The following is a 22,908-nucleotide window of genomic DNA, read 5'->3' on the forward strand; positions in this document are numbered from 1 at the left end:
ATCCAGGGGGAAAGCATTATATTCATAAGAAGTATCATGAGCAAAGGCATCGCACATGAGAGTGAATAATATTTGAGGAACTATGGGTTGACTGTAATAATCCAGGCAAGAGATGAGGTCTGCTCTAGGCCTTGTCTGGTGGCCAAGGAGACTCAGACAAGTGGACAGATTGGAGAAAGTTGCCAAATTCTCTTGAGAGCTGAACCGGGCCTGTGCATGTCTATGATGCCTTTACTGACATTGGGAAATTGGTGAGTGGGAGTGGTCATTTAAGTCTAATTTGAATTAAGTCTAATTTGAATACGTTAAGTTGTGGTGCTGATAGGACATTGGGATGGAGCCGTCCAGTAAACAGAACAAGAGGTTTAGAGTTCAGGAGAAAAAAAAGTGGTGAGCAGTGATGATTTGGGTCACTGTTATGAAGAGCTGGAGTCAGGGAGACAGACAAGAACATGGGTACGGAAAGGCAGCAGACCATAGGTTTGAAGAGAGAACCTAGAAGGACATTAACAGAATGGGGGATGGAGGGGAGAAGGGTGGCAGTTTTGTTTCTTGCCAAGACCCCCACTACCGCCCTAGTTTTTGGCAATGTTGTTTTGAAGGTAATCGGAGGAGAGAAAAAGGGTTTGACCAGACTTGTAGTTTCAGGAATCATTAATGAATGGGTAGCAATTAACTATACTTATACAAGTACTTTTTTGAACTAAGGATAACTCTGTTGTGTGTTTTTTCAATACCATCAAGCAATTCACTCAATTTTGACACTATTTGCTTGGAGAGAGTGTCAGATCCCACAGGTTAAGGGCTCAGTCGCATAAGACTTGCCCCTCTCCCAACTTCAGATGCCAATCCCAAAGCCAGGTTGTTACCTGTGCTTCTGACCAACAGGCTGTAAATCTGAGGTTCCCATGACCCCCTTCTTGGGCTTGATTAATTTGCTAGAGTGGCTCATAGAACTCAGAGAAATATGTGCACACAGTTACCAGTTTATTATAAAGATATTCTAAATGATACAAATGAACAGCCCCATGAAAAAGTACATAGGGCAAGACATGTGGGAAAGGGCAGAAAGCTTCCATGCTTTCTGGGACCACCACTCTCCCCCAATCTCCATGGGCTCACCAGCCTGTAAGCTCTCCAAACCTCTGTCCTTTTTGGGTTTTTATGGAGGCTTCATTGGCCATTGGCGATTGAACTCAATCACCAGCCCCTCTCCCTTCCCTGAAGTTTGGGGGTTGGGGCTGAAAGTTCCAGCCCTCTAATCACCTGGTTGGTTCCCCCCGGGAACCAGCTCCCCCCACACCCCTTAGGGCTCTCCAAAAGTCACCTATTTACATAAATTAAGGTGTGGTTGAAGTGGGGGCCGGGAGGGCTTGTTATGAAAAACAAGATACTCCTTCAAACCTCAGGAACTGGAGCTATTTCAGGAACCAATGACAAAAGACCAAATATCACTACAAAGATCCTCCCCGCTGCTGTTCTTGTTGCTTTGGAAGTTCCAAGGGTTTTAGGAGTTCTGTGCCCGAAGCAGACAAAGACCAAATATTTATTTCTTATTATAAATGACAATATCACAATAACAAAATAGTAAAGACGATGTAAGTGATGAATAATGAAGGTAAGTGAGGAAGTATTACTTGGAAAAGGGCAAGAGAGAGAAAAAATGATGGAAAGGATAAAGTAAAAAGGACACTCAAATGAAAAAGGAAAGAGGAGAAATAAAAGTCAAGGACATAAATGGAAGCAAAGCAACCAGAGCCCCTTGTTTTCGTGACTCGAACTCCTGCCTGCTCCAAGTAGAGGCATCATGTAAAGAACAACATTTGATCTATGATAAGAAATGATATAAAGATCAATGCACATGTCCTAAACCCTTAATTTTACTAAAATGATTTATGATTCACATTTGAATTAAGGTTTCAAAACCCCTTCTCCTTAGCTTTCTGGACTCTGGGCTACTTGCTTCTGTTGACATGGATTGTACTGGGACCTCCCTTGACTTCAGGCTACACATTTTGTTCCGATAACATGAAATCCCAGAGTTCCAAGGTCAGGAGATGCCACAGGCTTGGGGCCACACAGATATTTGTCAGCATCATTAAGACTATGACCTTAACATTTGGAAGAAATGGACTTAATAAAAAGTTTTAAAATAATATATGTAAACATTACTATATATATTATATATAATACAGATATATGGATTACTTATTTTATAAAATTATTCAAATCCATTCCTTCCAAATTTATCTATCTATCTATCTATCTATCTATCTATTAACTTACTTGGCTACATGATTCTGATAAACAAAATTAGAGGGGTTTTTAATGACTAGTCACCAGCTTACTACTAACCAGTATGGGAAATAAAATGCATCCACAGAAATAGCAATTATTATGATAAAAAAAAATCAACTTCGTTAACTTGCTGAAATCAGGTACCTTATTACCATGACCCTCACATGTTCTCAAACACAGTTTTTTTGCGGGGGAGGGGATACATCTAATTTCTTTCTTTCTTTTTTTAATGTTCATTCATTTTTTTTTTAATTTTTTTTTCAACGTTTTTTTATTTATTTTTGGGACAGAGAGAGACAGAGCATGAACGGGGGAGGGGCAGAGAGAGAGGGAGACACAGAATCGGAAACAGGCTCCAGGCTCCGAGCCATCAACCCAGAGCCCGACGCGGGGCTCGAACTCACGGACCGCGAGATCGTGACCTGGCTGAAGTCGGACGCCCAACCGACTGCGCCACCCAGGCGCCCCAATGTTCATTCATTTTTGAGAGACACAGAGAGACACAGCATGAATGGGGGAAGACGGATACATCTAATTTCAATTAGTCATCCTGATATGGCTGAGAAATTTTTTAACAACAACCAATAAGGTCTATGTAGGAGGCTGCCTAAATTCTTGACATTTTTTTTCTAATTGCTTTTTGCAAAAACCACATGCAGAGAAGGAGGTCACAATGGACACAGTGAGTCCTTACCAGGCCACACATATCCTCAGCTTTTTGTGCACATGTGTATGTGTGCATGTTCCTTCCAGAACTAAGGTGTGTTTGTCTTCTTGATCGTCCACCTTTCCCCCCTTTTTACATCAAAGGCAACATCAACTAGAGAATGAAGATTAGTCGCCAAGAGTTAGGAAACATATCAATGCATAAAAACCTGCCCCTAGGCACGTGTGAACATGTGAATTTTGTCTGTTTAAACGGACAGGTTCAGAAGGGCAAGGGCTTTGCTTCAACAATTCTCCAGATGACGTAAGGATCACTTTAGTGTCCATTATGTCTTTAGAAGAGTTGGTCTACAAATGTGGTATTTAAACACAAGTAGATTTTAAGGTTGAAAACAGCAGTTTATGATGGAAGTGCTGTTTGTTAATCATGAACTTCTCTTTCCTTACCCCCACTCCCCTTCCTTCCAGGGGAATGCAGTGAAAAACTGAAATCATTACAATCACATTCTTCCCCTGGGGTCAATCTAATTATCATACTCTCACCTCAAAACAAATTTACCTCTTTAAGAATGAAGGTCCTTATCACTCATGGGAAAAATACAAACAAAGGCTAAGATGCCATTTAAGCTTAACTGCCATCTTCCATTTTTAAGTGACCTCTCAGTTTAATGGATTCAATGCATTCTCATTCAAGTGGAATATATATTGCAGGGGAGCACTGTAATAAATGGCACTGTCATGACCCTTAGGTTAGAGCAAAGGAATATTGGAAAATAAATCTCAATTCTGGATACTCACCAATCCCGCAATGGGGGTAGGCAATCTATTGATCTTTTTAACAAGTCCTGGCTTTATAGCATTCAGCAACCTGTCACGAAAAAGGCAGAATGTCAAGTGAGACGTTAAAGCAAGATGGATCACACAAATCACCTTTATCCGGGGCTATAGCCAAATTGCTGAATAGGAAAAGTAGTGAATTTAAAGCATGTAGTAAATCTCAGTAATCTATGAGCCTTCATGCGTACAAGTGAAAAGCTTTGCCTACATCAAGTTTGTCCAGAGTGGGCGAAGTTTTAGAACTTAGAAATGTTGGGAGAGAAGAAGGGATGGAGACGGGGAGCTGTATCAGGGGAAGGGACAAGGATTCGAACTGGAATGGGGGTGGGAGGGAACTGTCTAGGACTGAAGCCAACTGTTACTATAGGCAAGGCCTGTTCCCAAATTTCCTGGCCAAGGCAGGGGTCTCTCCAGGAATGCATTAAGTTCAGGGACCAACATCTGTCTTTGCAATAATTTGCCAAGACTAATTCTACCTCCAGACCCTTTTGCTCCTCGAGAGTGGCTTATTAAATGTGGGTGATCTTCACTTAAGAAAGGGAAGAATATGTTTAGCCAGAGGTTAACCAATCATGTCTTAAAGATTCTAAATAAGGCTCTCCACAATTCCCTAGGTACAGAAGATATGTGAACAAAACATTTGGGGGGCGGGGGTAAAGGTTGAAATCACGTGAAAATGGTAATATAAGCAAAGGAATGCAAAAGAAACCACTATAACTACTTGTCTTCAGGAAATAGTTCAGAGTGAAAAGAAATAAGGAAGGCAACCTGTAAAACGAAAATAGGGTTGGCACCGGGGTGATGTGGTGGAGCGTCGCATTTGCAAACCAGGTTATTCAGAAAGGAATAGTTGAAGGTAAGGAGATGTAGAATGCACGCATTTATTCCCACAGTCAGGAATTAGAGGAGAGGCTATCGGGTAACTTATCTCAGGATGCAGTGCAAAGAGAAACTTAGGCTAGGGGTTTATTACAACTCCGGGTTCCGCATACTACAACCCATGGGCCGAACATGGCCCAGTGCCTGTTTTGTAAACAAAGTTGTAGGGGTGCCTGGGTTGGTTAAGCATCCGACTCTTGGTTTTGGCTCAGGTCATAGTCTCACGGTTCATGAGTTCAAGTCCCACGTCGGGCTCTGCGCTGTCAATGCAGAGCCTGCTTGAAATTCTCTCTCTTCCTCTCTCTCTGCCCCTCCCCTGCTCACTCTCTCTCTCTCTCAAAATAAATAAAGAAACTTAACTTTAAAAATTTTTAAATAAAAAAAAAAGTTTTACTGGAGCACAGCCATACCCCTTCATTTATGTACTAGCTACTGCTGCTTTTGTGACAGCACAGTTGAGTTACTATGACAGAGAACATATGGCCCACAAAGCAGACAATTTTTCCTATTTGGCTCTTTACAGAATAAGTCTGCCAACTTCTGTTACAATTCATGGAATCTGAAATTACAGAAAATTCTGAAGAACCTATGCTTGATAGATCTCTACAAATCAGTAACAAAAGATTCGTTGAAACAGTATAGTGAATTAGTCTTAAACACAGCCTATGTTTGACTCTGACACACTGCGTATTAATGAACTGAGAAATATTGCCCCGGTGCTTATGACAGACAGGATAGTGGTTTGCTCCAAGGATCAGTTGCCTGTTCTTGGTAACTTTCCCTGCAATTCCAACGCACTGCCGCCAACAGGCACCACTCAGAGCAGTCGCATGCCTGTTCGCCTGCCGAGAGTCAAGACGGCACTCTTTTCATGATCCCACTTAGTTTTAACCGTGAGTCTAATCTTTTTTAAAAAGCGCTTCTTTATAACTTATTTTGGAATTATTGGTTTTTCATGTCAGAAGACAATGTGTTCCCTCCTCATTTTACCGCTTAGAAAACTGAAGCCTGATGATGATGATGAATGAGTAACTTCTCCGGAGCTGATTAGTGGTATAATCAGGCCCAGCACCCAAGTTTCCTGGATCAGCATGCTCTCTTGGGCAGTGTTAATGTCCCATATCTTATGGTTTAAAATAAGCAGATAGATATGATGTATCCAAAGCAAAGTTTTTAAATATATGAAACTCTTAAGATGTGTTACTTTTCTCACTAGTTCTTAACAGTGCCATTTTAAGCTGGATTTTAAAATGTTTTCTTGGGGCGCCTGGGTGGCTCAGTCGGTTAAGCGTCCGACTTCAGCTCAGGTCACGATCTCGCGGTCCGCGAGTTCGAGCCCCGCGTCGGGCTCTGGGCTGATGGCTCAGAGCCTGGAGCCTGCTTCCGATTCTGTGTCTCCCTCTCCCTCTGCCCCTCCCCCGTTCATGCTGTGTCTCTCTCTGTCTCAAAAATAAATAAACGTTAAAAAAAAAATTAAAAAAAAATGTTTTCTGTGCACATTATTGATAATCCAAAAGGATACACAATAGAACATAAGTCTCACTGTGACCCCAGTCTCACAGGGCCCCAGACTATTCCCGGAAGGTAACCTTAAAGACCTTGCAAAGAAAATGTATAAAGATATATATATATATATATATATATAGATAGATAGATAGATAGATATAGATATATATATATCTTAAAAGGACGGATGTAGCAAATCATACCCACTGTCCTACACCCTGCTTTGCCACTTACCAATATTACTTGGAGGCTGAACAATGCACCTTTGAGAGTATGCCTTATTTATATACGTGGACCTGTGTCCTTTTTTAATAGCTGTTGACTGCAGACAGATATGGAGCTGACAGGGGTGAGAGCACTGGCTCCAGAGTCCAACTGGCGAATCCAAAGCCCAGCTCGGCCATTCACTAGGAGTATTACTTAGGGCCAAGTCCAATGACTTCAGTTTCCTTGACTATAACACAGAAATACAATAATACCAATTGCACTGGCATCACTGAGGCATAAATGTGACAAAATATGTAAGGAGCTAGCACAGAGCCTGGTGCATAATAAGCTGTCTATAAATGTTTCTCTACATTTGTGTGTAAGCATTTATTTTATACTAATTCAATTCATAGCATTTTAGATAAAGCATCTTCTCTAATGCTTTTAGATTTTTCTAATGAAATAGAAATACCATTGCTACAAGATCCCCAAGCTTTGCCGCTGATTAGCCAAAGCAGAAAGAACAACAAACACCCTAACAAAGAATTTATAAATTAAAACTCTTCCTTTAAAGAGGCACCTCTGTATTAATAATTTTAATAACAATGCTCACCAACCCCTCTTTTACCCAGGTTTAGATTTTTCAAAGTCTTAAGTACTTCATTATATTTTTCCTTTGTAGAATTATAAGGCAGAAATCTTTCCTGTCACATGATGTCAAAAAAAACAACTATGATTCTAGACCTTAATTAAAAGAGCAGCAAATAAACTATGACATCTGTCAAAATGTTTAACCACAAATTAAAAAATAAAATGCCAAAGTATTCTTAAAAGATCAAGGCAGGTATATTTTCTAATATAAACATTGCACCTGCTCTGTACACAGTTTACAGTACACAACAATAGAAGATTACACTGAATTTACATTGCAGGAATGCCCCACACCTGCTTATGTTGTATTTTGCATTAAACCGAGGACGTTTCTTGCACGTTTCAAAATAAAGCTATGAGTAAGAGTCAAGGATATTCACTTGCAATTTTATTGAAAACCACTATTGCCTTCCTATGGAAACTAAAATATAAATATTTTCAATAAATACTTACTGATGACATACTTTAAAGAGATGATGATATTTCATATTCATGAACCTTCTGAGATGTACCAGCTCCAACTATCCTATCCTATAGAGACAGGTCATGTATTCATTCCACCATTTTTATAGAAGAAAAGACTGAGCTCCAGACAGATGTGAAGACCTTCATGTCTTAGGGACAGGACAGCCTTTATGTCTTAGGCCAGTCATTTTATACTGAAACTTAGTGCTTTAGAAAGTCCGGCTTCAGTATGTACCATCAAAGTACAACTCAATACACACACACACACACACACACACACACACACACACACACACACAGAAGGAGAGAGAGAGAGAATGAGAGAACGAACCTTTAACACTTAATGAATAGGAAGGTGTAGTGACTTTGGAGTAAGTAGTCTAGGTTTTAAAAGCTAAATTGAACACTCATTAGCTATGTGCCTTTGGGAAGTCACTTGATCAGAATCTCAGTTTTCTCTTATTGGGATTCCCAAAACGGGGATTTTGAAAACCTCACTTTCCATCCAGGATTGTAGTGAGGAGCCAGTGGGACAGTGCGTGTTGCTAGCATTTGGTAAGTGGAAATTTGCATATTCATACTCATTTAGTATACTGAGCATACCTCTTTCTGCTAAGTAAGTTCAGGTCATCTTAGTTTCAATTTTTCCATCAGCCAGCTGCCAAAGACTAAGATAAGTTTTACTTATTTTCTTTTTCTGGCCACATTTGGACAAAAATCTTACATAAATGAATCAACTCAACAAATGTGTATAGCTTGCCTAATATATGTGTGGTCAGAAATGACTAGAAACAGGAAGGCAAGTCATGATCTTGGATAATCCTCAATTATGAAAAAGTTAATGACATTAAAGGTAAGCAAAAATACATGTGTTTCTTATACAATGGAAATTAAATGGTATCTACTGAACTCACATTCTAAATCTGAAACACACTGTGACCTATTTCAAGGAAGGATATTTCATATGTTCCTTCACATACTCAACAAATATTTATGGAGCATGCATGATGTTCTGGCCTGAAGCTCGGCACAGGGATATAAAGGAAGGCAGGAGAGACCCCAGGTTGTTTCCTCATGGGGCATGCTCACTAGTAGATTTAAAACCCACAGGAAGACCAGAACTATGCACATATGTGGTTCATTGTCACACAACCTAATGCATGGCCATCTTGAGTTTTCGGGAAGATGAATTAAAGACATGCTCTGCACAAATTCTATGGAATATAGTTCTTAAAAGATTAAAGATTAGATTCCTTAAAGGAACAATTGTTGAAACACCTAGGAATTATGCTGATGTTCTGATTAGACCACAGGCTGAATTTATTAACTTTTTGTAACACTTAATATCCAGCTGTGGCAACCCTCAATCATTGTTTAATGGTTATAAAATACAAACTGAAGAAATTTGTTCTTATCTGTGATTAAAAAGAAAAAACCTCAAATCTCTACTTCACTCTGGTTCATTCTGATTCTTCCAGCAGCCAGTATAAAAGCTCTGCAAGGGACGTAACACTGAGAATATAGCTACAAAGGATACATTACAAGACCATCCAGACATTAGGAATTATACCAATGAGAAGTTTGTTACTGTACTATAACATAAACATTAAAGGCAAGATTTTTTTTAAAAATTGCAGAATTCAGCTCACCCTACAAATCATTCAATTCATAAATTCACATCTAATAATGATCCTAGAGTTTAGGGGAGAGCAGAGAAGCTATCTAGACCTTGAGCACAGGGTTGGGAAGGTCATGCTTAATCTCATGGGAAATCACTTTATTCTTTGCAACAAGAGATTACATCACCATCGCATTAGCTTGGTTTGTACAGCTGCAACAGGCAGCTATGATCACAAAATTACCTACTTTGTGTCTCTTTTAATTTGGCTCAATAGTGTTTTTCTACGTGGTTTCCTTGATCACTTTCTGAGTTTGACTATGCATCCTGAATGAAGGTGTATGCACTTTCATTTAATCTAACATGGCAACTGTTTTTGAACCTAAGCATGAGATCAATTTAACCTTGACTATAAACCTGTTACAGATGTCATTTTTAAAGACTTCTTTTTAGAGTTGCCTCGGCAGAAGGATAAATGTTAATAAACCTTCTGAGGTCAAAAAAAAAGGACTAAACTGTAGGGAAAAGTGAAACTTGAACCAAACAAGAGTTTTATACGAACAAAACAGTGATGGAATGTAAGTTGCCATCATTAATATCTACCAAACGTTTGAGGGGTGCTATGCATCATCCAGAATGTGTGAAATATAGGTCTATTTAAGCCACCTGCATTGAACGTACTCAAAGAAGAGATCAGGAGGGCTTTAGAAGGTTTTTGTCTTACAATTCCAAGAAGTTGGGACCAATTCTGTGAATTGTTCAGCTCAGCAATGCTGGTATTCTAACACACCTCCTGTGGCTGAGAAAACCCACCACTTGTCTCCTTTTCCTCCTGAGCACATATTTCCCACCTTGGCTACACTTTCCACCCTCTTCTGCAATTTTCTGTAGCCATATAACAGAGTACTGGCCAATGGGGTGTAGGCAGAGTAGTATATATCACACGCAGGCCTGCCCCGAAAACGCCTCCCAAGTACTGCTCCATTCTCCCTCTCCTCCAGCATTTACGGGTTAGATGTTGACACCCAGGAACACCTGAGAAAGAAGTCAGGTGTTGAGGATGGAGTCTCTATCAGCTGGGATCCCTGAACCACTGCCGGAAGCAAAGTCATCTCCACTCTTCCCTGTCGCCAGAAGTGGGCTACACAAGAGTAAGAAGTAATTTCCATGGTTTTAAACCACTGAGATCACAGCATTACCCTACCTATCACAGATAGGTCTTTCTCCTGTAAAAAGGGGCCCTACTTTGCCAAACTATACCCAAGAAAATCCCGTCCTAAAATGCGGAATTGAACGCCTGGCACATCCTTTCCTCTGGGGCTCACTGGGAGGGCAGCTAGAAGGGGATGAACTAGCAACTGACACACTGTAAACAAGTGGACCCATTTTTATTTTCCCCCATTTGCTAGAGGAAAACTTTTCTTACGTATCGCTCCGTCCTCAATACTAAAAAACTAACACTAATGAAATAATCTATAAGCGTGGAAGAGAAACTCTAGCAATTATCTGAGCATCCTGGATTCCTTTTGATTCATTATCAGTCTCTCCCACAGTCCAACCTTTTTATGGCCATTCCTGCTGTCAGGCAATTACGGGAGTTTTGGACTAGAAGAGGCTGAAAAACCAATAAATCAATCTAGATAAGGAAACTGCCATCAGGCACACGTCTAAGGTCAGAGCTTGTAAGGGGTATTAGGAGTACAAACTCACATTTCTAAATCTGAGAAACGACTTTCCTTTGATGCTTCACTTTCTGCACTTCAGGAAATAATCTCCAGCTACTAGTATCTACTATCTGAATCAATCTGCTCACCACATCCAAAATGACCCCTGCTAAATCTTGGCTTTGGCCATGCTGCTTCCCTCCCACAGTGACTTCTAGGCTCCCAAGTGCCCACAGGACACCCTCCAAATGCCTTCACCTGGTAATCAAGCTCCCCCCACCAAACTGCCTTCCCCACCATGCCTCCCACTCAAGATCCTCCTTGATTTTATAAGGCACAAGTTTGAGATGGCATGTGTGATCAATGAACTGTGAAACCTGGCAATATATGGACAGAATTCAGTATAACCAAATAAAATGGAAACTAGAGTTACCCTGACACAGGCAATGATACGTGTGATCACAATTGTGCTATGTAGTAATTATGGATAAATGATAGTAATTAGTATTTCTTTTGCATAACTAAAACCTGGTATTGCTAGGTTTACTGTCAGGAGGGTGGAAAGAAAACAGGGAACACGCAAGTGCTGTGATTTATCTCTGAAAGCTTCTGTAGCCCGACTTGAGCAGGATACACAGCCAGCCCTTGCTCTCCACACTTCAGGAAGAAGGGCTCAAAACCAAGAGTTACAGGATTGGCACTCAAAATTCCAAGAGTAAGAGTAGCCTCCAGAGACAAAAAGACATGGGTTCAAATCCCAACTCTGCAACTCACTAGGCAAGTTATTTAAGTCTTCAGTATCCTTGAGCCTCAGTTTCCTCCTCTGTAAAATGGGGACAATAATACCTATTAGTCATGGCATGAGAATGTGAAATAGTGCATGTGATACACTTCGCACCAGCCTCGCGTGTAGTATACACTTGACAAATGGCGGTGGATATTACCATCTCCATGCAGGTTTTGACCCCAGCTCTCCCCGAAGATGGAAATCTGATATATCCATCATTGTTCACCTCTCCTCCCAAGCATCCTGCCTGTAGCTAGAGGGAGGCTGAGAGTTGGAAGAGATGAAAAAACAGAAGGGAAGGAATGAGATAATGTCAGTCCTTTTGGAGAGACTATGTCTCTGGGCGTAGTCTCCAAAGCTGGGGATAGGGAGGAAGGAAGGAAGGATGCCTACAAATGAAAGGCAGTAAAAAGCTCCAAAGACAAATTCGGCTACATTGCAGCTGTGCCCACAGCTGCGGGTGGCCCTGCTTTCCTGCCAAGTTCTGGCTAATCCTTTAACTCTTGCTCTTGTCTCCCTACCTCTCTTGCCATCCTGAGAGTGATGGAAGAAAACCAAGAGCTGAAGAGATGCTTTGCTATCCTAGGAAGGGGAGGTCAGCCCCTATAAGGCTAGTTAGAATTCTGAATTGATTTACTATCCATTCCACATACTGTTATCAAATGCTTACCCCACACCAGGTGCTGAGCTATGCTCAGATGCCCTCAGAAACTGGGGTCTACAATGGGACTGTCATTATTTCAGATGTGATAGGAGTTACATAACACTGTGAAGAACATTAGCTCTATAGGGAAACTTCCAGGTTCTAAATGGTGACTTGGAAGAGAGTTTTGGAAACACAGTACACATACAGGAGTTGTAAACTAAGGATGGACATAGTAAGACAAGTGTAGGAAACATCTCTGCTTCTCCTTGGGAGGCAAAGCATTTTATTCAAATATTTGTGTTTGGTGCACAGCAGAAAGTAATCAAGTGTCTCCACCATCACCAGATGTCATTTCCTAGAAAACAAACAAAATCCCATCACTCCTTTATACAGAAACCATGTTGGCTGCCTATTGCTTGCCACATGCTATTGAAACTCCCCAACATGTTATTCAAGGTCTTCTGAAAACTGACCTGATACCCACCATTCATCTCCAGCCTGCCCCATCTTGAATTTGTCCTAGGCTCTGGTCACAGTTTCTTCCCTGAGCACTCAAAGCACCTTCGTGTTGCTGAGCATTTCAAGTTATTGCTATTCCTTCTGACTTGCCATTACCACAGGCCTCCCTTGACCCCTTTGTGGCCTGGCAAACTCATACTCATCCTTCAAAACCCAGCTTACATGTTACCTTTTCTTCACCCATTTCCGAGGTACAGATTATATCTTCACCTCTAGATTCCAATACTCTTTGGCTTCCTTACCTATCACACATCACAGAAATTGTCCAACATCCCCATCAGGCAAAGGGTTAGTTCTCTCTGCAACCCCATCTCTACTGGAAGGGCTAGCTCTTGGTAGGGCCTCAATGTTTGTTTGCTGAGTAAAGTGATATTAAAATGAGCAACAATTGCAAAGTATTGGGAAACCCAAAACATCAGTTTTGAAACTGCAATGAACTTCAGAGCCACGAACAATTTGGCAACTTTGGTTGTTATTCTTCATCACATCCTAACCAGTTTCTCAGCACCAAGACTAGAGTCGGGTTCAAGAAATCACACCATACAAGGATCATCTGACAGGCTTCTGGTTCATTCCCACCAATTACAATTATTTTAGTAAGTTCCTGTTGGGTCTGTGGGATGGGATGAAAACGAGTGGAGTCACCCTGTTCCTCTTTAAAGGACTGTTGGGAGCTGGTTGGCCCCCAAAAAAGCAGTAAAGTCTCTAGGTTCTTCTTTTTGATGTCCCACAGGACACACAATAGGAAGGGTACCGGGGAGGAAACACCATGGTCACTTCCCCTTGGGCAGGCCACATTACTGTGGGTGCAGTAGAAATACAAAATGCAGTCTTATTCAGAGGAACAGAGAATATGTTCTGGAGGTCAGAGGCTCTGGCAGGGGAGGAATCAGACTAGAAGTAAAGCCTTTTCGTCTGTGGTAGAAAAAGACCTTTAAGGGAAGAAAAACTACAGTATTTAAGCAACAAAGTTTCCTCATTTCCCCATCCCATGGCCTTTCTATGTCTAATGCTATGATGTCTCATTTTAGTTTCCATTTGGAAACTTTCTTTAAATCTTACTGGAAGTAGAATATTAGTATATTCAATCTACAGTACATGCTCTTCAATAAAGTTCTAGAATATTAACAGCACATTACAATATGACATTAGTACCTCTAGAAATGCACTAAATGACATTTGGAATGAGTCTTCTAGATAGCATTTGAAAGATCGTGAAGCAAAAATTTTAAATTCCATTGTGAGTGAGTGTATGGGTGTGCATTTTGTATGTGTGTGTTTTAACAGCTTGAGACATAACTCACCCATTGAATGTGTGGAATCCAATTTTTTTGGTACACTGACAGGATCACGCAACCATCTCTGCAAACTAATTTTAACTATCCTTCCCTCGAAAGAAACCCCTTACCCATTGGCTTTAACTCCCACCCCACCCACACACAACTCCCAGTCCCAGGCAACCACTAATCTACTGTCTGTCTCTATAGATTTGCCTTTTTCAGGCATTTCCTATAAATAGGATTATATAAGACGTGGTCTTTTGTGACTGGTTTCTTTCATTTAGCATAATGATGTTGGTTCATCCATATTATAACATGCATTGGTAGTTAATTCCTTTTTATGGCCAAATAATATTGTAATCCATTCATCAGTTGATGGGCATTTGGGTTGTTTTCAACATGTGGCTATTATGAATAATGTCACAAACAGTTGTATACAAATTTTTGTTTGGACATATGTTTTCATTTCTCTTGGATCTGTATCTAGAAGTATTATTGCTGGGTCATCTGATAACTTAATGTGTAAACTTTTGAGGAACTATCAAATCATTTACCAAAGTGGCAGTACCATTTTATTTTATTTTATTTTTTAATATTTTTTTTAACGTTTATTTATTTTTGAGACAGAGAGACAGAGCATGAATGGGGGAGGGTCAGAGAGAGGGAGACACAGAATCCCAAACAGGCTCCAGGCTCTGAGCTGTCAGCACAGAGCCCGACGCAGGGCTCGAACTCACGGACCGCGAGATCATGACCTGAGCCGAAGTCGGCTGCTTAACCGACTGAACCACCCAGGCACCCCAATGGCAGTACCATTTTACATTACCACCAGCAGTATATGAAGGTTCCAATTCCTCCACATCCATACCACACTCATTGCCTTCCTTTTTAATTTTGCCATGCCAGTGGCTGTGAGGTGGTATCTTATAGTTTTGATATGCATTTCTCAAAAAATTAATGATGTTGAGCATCTTTTCATGTGCTTATTGGCCATTTTTATGTCCTTTTTGGAGAAATATCTATTCAGACATCTTTGCCCATTTTTATTAGATTGTTTATTCTTTTATTATTGAGTTATGAGTTCTTTATATATTCTAGATACAAGTCCCTTCTCAGATATACGATTTGCAAATATCATCTTACTTTCTCCCATTCTGTGAACTGGGAAATGGTATCGTTTGCAGGACAAAAGCTTTTAATTTTGATATAGTTCAATTTATCCACTTTTTCTTTTGTCATTTGTACTTTTGATGTTATATGCAGGAAACCATTGCCTAATCCAAGGTCACAAAGATATACTCCTATGTTTTATTCTAAAAACTTTCTAGTTTCAGCCCTTACATTTAGGTCTACAATGCATTTTCAGCTAATATAGCATGTTTTTAATACACATTGGTTAGTTATAAACATGTTAATAATTTGAAAATGTGAATTTTGGAGTAATCTTCCTTTTTCCCACTCTTCCTCCAAAATGCTTTTTACATTCCTACACAAGAAGCATCATTCAGCATAGAAAGATAGGTGAGTCACTGTCCCTGTATCAAGAATTCATAACTAGAAAGTTAAAACATACAATCTCATGAGTAGTGCCCTGTGTAAGACAAATTACTTGCTCTAGGCATAGCCAAAACACTTTTCAGACCAGAAACAAGACAGAGAGCACTTGAAATCACAGTTGTCTCCACCCCAGGATGTATGGTTGTTCCCACCATGGTTGCTAAGAGGAGGAAGGAAGCACTGAATGTAGGCTGTGGTGAGGGGATATCTTAGTGGAGGAAAAGACACCCAACATGTGGGTTTAGGATTTAGGGAGATGGAAATGGACAGGAAGTGAACACCCCAGGTGGCTGGAACAAAATGCAGCAAAGGCACAGAGATGGGGAAGCACAAAGAAAATCATTAATACAATAATTTTCTGTAGCCAGTGCAAAGGATGGTGAAGATAGAATAGAAACACTGCACCCAGTGAGGGACACCGGGTTCCAGGCAAAGGAACTTGAATTATGTCCTATTTGGGGGGAAGGGTACCAAGCATGATGAGGTCGTGTCTGGGAATGTTGGACTCATGGCAGAGTCTACAGTGGTATAAGGAAAGGCAAGCACCAGAGCTAATCGCTCAGCCATAAAGTCCTAACTTTCTATTTGTCATGTCATTCACTCTTTCTTCTTTTCCTTAATATAAAGAGGGAAGTCTATTTCTGCATAGTTAACTTTAAAAAAAAGATCATTTAAAAACCGGGTCCTTGGTGCGCTATTTAAAAGGGTCCTCTTCTGTGGGTTACCAAAGGAAACATTTGGAATGGCACGCTTGAGGCAGGAATTTTGCACACTTCATTGTGGGAAGTCAGCCCACCCAGCCTGACAGCCCAGTAGAGACAATCAAAAAATGGATTATTATGGAAATACAATTAGGGAGCTACTAAATCCTCTCAAATACAAGCAAAGCCTAATCCAGCATGTAACTCCAAAGGCAGGCAATGAGATGGGCCAGTTTCCCCTCTACCACACAAGCAGCCCATACTTAAACCTGTTGTTATATGTTTTTTTAGTCAATTGATCATTCCAACAAATGTGGAATAAATTTGTTCAGGAGTAAGGAGATTAAGCGCGTGATTTAAGTGAGCAGAAGTTTAATACTTTTTTTAAGGCACAGATTGGCAGGGTGAAAGAAATCACCACGTTTTGAGAGGAATGGTTCCTGAATGATAACTGTACCAATTAAGTTTCAAACACGTTTTCTGGCAGCATAAAGACAAGTGTATAATTTCCCTACTGAGTCTAGGTCATGTAAAGCTGTGTATTAAGAAAAAAGAAGTTGCGACCAGGATTATATAATTTTAACGGACAAAGTATTTGCAAAGATGGATAAGCTTGAGAATGTTTCAAATGCACACACGTTCCCCCCTCCCCCATCCAGCAGACTCCTGTAATTGATGCCAAGGCACAGTTTGAATGGGGACAGTAACCACCCCCCCCCACACACACACACACTGCGCAAAGAGTCCCTCTTTTGAGTAGGAACCAAGGGCTGTTTATTTCATGAGAACGAAAGAAGGAAAAAGACAACACTGGGAGTCCATTATGCTCATTATGAATCCTACAGATTCTCCTGCTATGGTTTTCATCTGTTTTCATCTTTCCTAACAGAAGGCTGTTGGGATACTCAGTTCTTGCTTAAGTCCCCACCTAAGCCAGGCCAATCTTCAAACAAAAAGCAGCTTTTCACTGGAGAACTTAAAAAAAAAAAAAGAGTGGGTTGAAATGTCCTCACTTGAACTTAAAAGCTTAATAAGTCTTGGTGCCAAAGAGTGGGAGACTGGCCAAGTCAGCGAAGCCAACTGTGATATGGTCGAAAGACAAAGGAGAACCCTACACAGAAGGCCTATCAAATTCTTACCAGCCTGCTAAGGCCAAAATCAGTAAAGGCAAAAGGACCCAAGCTTGCTGAGATTTGAGTGAGCATCTGGGTTAGCGAAAGAGCTCCAGACAAAGCGTGCGAAGACACACTGCGCTCTACCGTCCCGGGTCTCCATCTCATCATTACGCAGGGAGGCGGGAAGAGCTCACCCAGATTGTTCACCTGCCAGGGCTGCTGTGAGGATTAAACAAGGGTTGGGTTTGCAGATACTGATCAAAGCAGTGGTGATTAGAAGGCATCAGTCTGGAGTCGCCAACAACCGGGCCGACCACACACAACCCCGTTTGCTGAGGACAGGCTCAGATTTCATTTGTCGTTCTAGTGTCTTGGCCAGTCATAACCCCCTTTTACTCTCAAAACCATCTCAATTGAATGACAAACTATATTATATAGTCACTCTACAAAGAAGACATTAGGCCAGATGAACCTCTTTTCTTTTTTAATAGCTGAGGAAAATATTGCATATGTAGTTTACATTAGATAAGGACTCTACCAAGAGCCTACTGAAATGATGTAACAGAATGAGCCAGACTTACAACCAATGTGGAATCATGATCACTGCTCTGGCAGTTCTCAGAGACAGCTATTAATTGACAAAGGTCTCCAGTGCCTCTCTCTACCAGTAAGGCAGACCTTTTCTTAGGTCTTGTGCAAGCTGACCTCTGCTGGGGCCATGTAATACAGGTGACCACCAGCCTCTTAAAAGTCTTCTTAGTCTCCTTGGTTTCCAAGACATACTTTCCTGGGTTTCCTCTCATCTCTCTGATCCCCCTTTGTGAGCTTCTCTTTCTCTTGTCCCTGATCCGGTGGTGAAGCTTCCTCAAACGGAGACCTTGTTCTGCTATTCTTTCTTGATGTGATCTTTTCTGCAGAGAGACTGTCACAAATCACAGCTTGGCCCTGATGTCCAACAATGGCTGGCAAATCATATTTGAGAAAGTGAAAGGCATTGCTTCATCTCTAAGCTCCAGGCCCCTGTCCCCAACAGTCCGCTGGACTGTCCCCTAGGTGGGCCTTCTATATCCAAAACTCACCTTGCCCAAACTGAAATCATGACCTCTCCCAACAAATAAAGGATCCTCTTCAGTGTGCATCAGGGGCCCTACTCTGCTTGCCATTAATAACTGAAACACTAGTTATTTTGTAGTCATTTCTTTCATTTATCTATATCCTTTACCCTACTAAGTCCTGTGATTTCTTCAGCATTCTTCTTATTTCCATTGTTCTGGAAGTCAAACCCAAAAGTCCTTCCATGGCTTCCAAGGCCCTGAGCAATCTTGCCCCTGCCTTTTCCTCCTCTCCATCTACCCTCATCTCACACCATCATCCTCTGTTTCCTATATTTTGGCCCAATGAGTCCCTAGTAATTCCTCTAATACACTTAGAGACCTAAGACATGTTACTCTTTCAGTCTATAACATGCTTCTTCCCTACTTCCATCTCCCCTCCTTATTTCCTAGCTAATTTCTACTCTTCAGATCTCTACCTTAATGTCTCTTCTACAAGTGAAGTGGGGTTTATGCCCCTTTGTGGAGTCAGGATTTAGATTCCAGATCTGATCAGGGCACCCCTGTTACATGATTTAATTGTAGAGTATACTAGACTTTCTAATAACTTACCACACTTGTAAGTGGGCTTTTCAAAATGTTACTTGAATGAAGAAAAAGAAACCCTCCTTGCTGTCAGGCAGATCTCTTCTATGTATACTAAACACAGCATCCTCCATTCTGACCCCAAACCTTGCCTTCTGCCCTTGTCTCTGTGTAGGATGCCTTTCTCTTTCCTTCAGACTATTCTCATTAAGTAAAATTCACTTGATGCAGCATCTCTGCAATAACTATCTCCCAAACTATAACAATCTTCCTTTGTCTAATGTCTTATTAAATCTTGGTCACTTGCATTTACTCACATATTGGTTTACACTGTTACTTAACTATTTTGTGAGTGTGTTCAAGCCCCCAAAACATTATAAAACTCTTGAAGATCAGGAATCACGCCTTCCATTCCCTTTTCATGTCTCTCAGTTCCTCCTTTGGGGCTGTGCAGAACATGGTCAACATCTAACAAATCCTCCATATGACAAAGTGTCTTCATGCAAAGTCACACCATCAACTTCTAACCTGTCCTAGAAGGCTAGTACACATCTGTGGCACACCACATCTCACGCTGAAATCAGGACAAGGATCCAGGACAAGCCTTCCTTCTTAGAATAAGCAGCTCATTCATCAGTGGTAATATAGACAAGTGTTTGCCAACAGATTTCTTATCTTCAGACAATTATTTCACCAACATAAGAACTGAGACAAAAATACACCAAGACATTCTCTGTTGGTCACTTATTATTTGCAAACTGACATATTCAGACTTTGCATTCCATGAAAACATATCTGTAGAACAAAACCCATAATTTGACCTCTATAACTCCAAAGAAGATGGGGATGTAGTGGAAGCTCTTATACTATAAGTAGATACTTCTGTGCTTTGGTCTCTAGACTTCAGGGATGGCCCTATTCTTTATGTAAAAGTGTGAGTGTGTGTGTGTGTGTGTGTGTGTGTGTGTGTGTGTGTGTGTGTGTGAAAGAAGGGAGGGGAGGGGAGGCAGAGGAGGAAAGAGGAAAAAAGGAAAAAGGAGAAAAAGAAGAGGGCAGGGGACCAGAGGGGTGGGGACAGAGACAGAGGACGATACTGACAATGACAACTAAGACTAGGAGAAAGTTAAGGTCACTGATGATTAGGTAATCTAGATAGCAATCTTACTACTGGACTCAATTTATTCAACAGGTGCCTGTAATAGACATGTTATGTGCCAGACCAGTGTCCAGTGAAGGAAATACAAAGATAAACAGAAGGGGTCTTCAGGAAGCTTTCACTCTGGTACAGGAAGTAGGTGTGGGACAAAGAGGTAGAAACACTGTGATACATGCCAGCCCTGAGGTGGTACAGGTCCTTAGAAGCCAGATGGGAACCTACTCACTCTGCCTGGAGGATTCTGGAACAGCTTCCCAGAGAAAGAAACCAGGCTGGAGAGAGTGAGAGGAAATGACATCACCACAGAGGTCAAGGTTACTGTTTTCAAAACAATCACTCTAAGCCTCAAGCTTCTGCCAGCCAAAGCTCATTATTCACAGATGATCAAGTTTGTAAAGGACTCAAACTTTCTTGCCCAGTTTTTGATCACAGGCTAGGCAAGAGAAGCTGGAAAGGAAAATCCCAGTTCGTTCATCCTGTAGCTTGTTGGCTGTCCTAGAGAAAGAGCTGATGGGTGCCCCTTGACATAGAGTTGCATTGACAATGTTATATTCATAATTGACTTCAGGCCTATTTCCAACAATAATAATGAGAACAGCTAGTGGTCCAGAATGCCAAGCGAGCACCAAACACTGCTGAGTGTTTTACAGTATACTCTTCCTGGAATCTCTCAGGGACCTTATGAGGTAGTGATTTCCTCATTCCATAGATGAAGGGAAACAAGTTAATATTTAAGTGTCTGCTATGTTCCACGCACTAAACAAAGAGATTTATCCGTATCATCAATTCATTTAATCCTCAGAAGAACTCTATTAATTAGGTACAATTACATTAGTTTTTATAGCTAAGGAAACTGGGGTTCTAAGAAGTTAGGTAACTTGCTTGAGGACACAGAGGAGACAAACCGAGGATGTGAGCTGTTAACTCGGTTGAACCATAGGAAACCACAGTTTCTGACTGTTTTTGGTCTATTAGTATAGTTGCATAGGATTCAACCTAAGTGTTCCCCGATCCATTCACTTTCCACTATACCATCTCCTAAAAGCACAGGAATTGGCTTTTGTTAAATGTGTATCTTTGGATGGTAACAAAAAAGAAAGTAAAAGGGGTGAGGGAGGATGAGAAATCAAGCAGAGAAGGTAGGAGAGCATACACCCTGTATGCTCAGTTCCCCTGAACAACATGGGGGTTAGGGGCACCTACCCCCTACACAGTTGAAAATTGATGTATAACTTTTGGCTTGCCCAAAACTTAACTACTATTAGCCTAATGTTGCCCAGAAGCCTTACTGATAATGTAAACAATCAATTAACATATATTTTGTATGTTATACATATTATATACTGCATTCTTACAATAAATAAATAATCTAGAGAAAAGAAAATGTTATTAAGAAAAGCATAAGGAAAAGAAAATACATTTATAGCACTGCACTGTATTTATCAAAAAAATCCTCACGTTAGTGGACCCACACAATTCAAACTATGTTGTTCAAGGGCTAACTATATTATCATCTTGCCATACTTACTTGATCTCTTTCTGCATATGCCTCTTTTTTCCTGAACATTTGCATCCAGTTGCAGGCTATATGCATAATCCTTATATTATTCTTATAACTTTTCTATGAGTTTGAAATTTTTCAAAATAAAAAGTTGGGTGGAAGAAGGACTTCTAAAAGGTCCTGAACGGGGCATGCCTGGGTGGCTCAGTCTGTTAAGCATCTGGTTCTTGGTTTAGGCTCAGGTCAAGATCTCAGTTTCATAGGTTTGAGCCCCACATCTTATCCGTGCAGAGTGCACTTGGGATTCTCTATCTCCCCGCCTCTCTCTTCCCCTCCCCTACTCGTGCTGTCTCTGTCTCTCTCAAAATAAGCTTAAAAAAAAAAAAAGTCCTGAGAAAATCTTTTCTAAAAAGTTATTTCATTTACCTGAACAGCATTTTTGCACTGCCCAAACTCACTTAACTTTATGTGGGTAAACAATTATATCCAAAATTTATCCCATAGTCCTTATGGGCTGGCAAACTTTCTGTAAAGGATCAGATAGTAAACATTCTAGGCTCTATGAGCCATATACCAACTCTTGTCTTGTTTTACTTACAACCCTCTTAAAATATAAAAACCATTCTTAGTGAGAAAACCAGTACAAAAACAGGCCAAAGGCCATAATTTGCCAACCCCTGATATAGATAGAATTCCATAGAGTTCTATCTAAATAATAAAGTCATAGCCAGGAAACCAAGTCAGAAACTTTCCTTTCTGGAATTATTTCAAAACAGTCTGATCCAGGGACAGGGAAGTAGACGGCAGTCATCAGCAACACTGTACTGGGAGGGACTTCCTTAGGGAATAGTTATTTGCAGCCTTCCTTTTAAACCCTGAAGTCACATATCTGCCACATTTTGACCCCATTTTATTTACTGCTCCGCAGAGGACTCACATCATTTGATCGTTTAACCTCCAAACTTCAAGTACACACAGTTGGCAAAATCAACAGAGAAAGAGAGAAATGATTATAGCAAAAACACATCTACTAGAATTCCACTTGGCACACGCAGAGTCTGGTTTGTACTTGCTATTACCATGAGTTATACATTTATGCCGAAGTATTACTGAAGATGGGGGCAGCCTATGCAAAGCCATGGGTACTGCACTTGACAGGCAAAGTCAAAAAAAGCTCCCAGGGTGACTCTGACGCTACTCCATTTCCACCTTATATGC

The 22,908-nt window shown here is 40.8% G+C and overlaps 1 protein-coding gene across 8 annotated transcripts in view; it reads right to left on the bottom strand.

Annotated features, from left to right (window-relative positions):
* Positions 1-22,908, bottom strand: part of LIMCH1 (LIM and calponin homology domains 1) — a 326,534-nt gene that overhangs the window by 173,516 nt on the left and 130,110 nt on the right. For all 8 annotated transcript variants that reach the window (XM_027055932.2, XM_027056037.2, XM_027056003.2 and 5 more), the window contains exon 3: positions 3,763-3,832. In XM_027055932.2, coding sequence (XP_026911733.1) covers positions 3,763-3,832 — 70 coding nt within the window. The remainder of the gene's footprint in view (positions 1-3,762; positions 3,833-22,908) is intronic.

The sequence above is a fragment of the Acinonyx jubatus genome, chromosome B1 (assembly GCF_027475565.1).
Source record: "Acinonyx jubatus isolate Ajub_Pintada_27869175 chromosome B1, VMU_Ajub_asm_v1.0, whole genome shotgun sequence".
In the NCBI taxonomy this organism is placed as follows: domain Eukaryota; kingdom Metazoa; phylum Chordata; class Mammalia; order Carnivora; family Felidae; genus Acinonyx; species Acinonyx jubatus.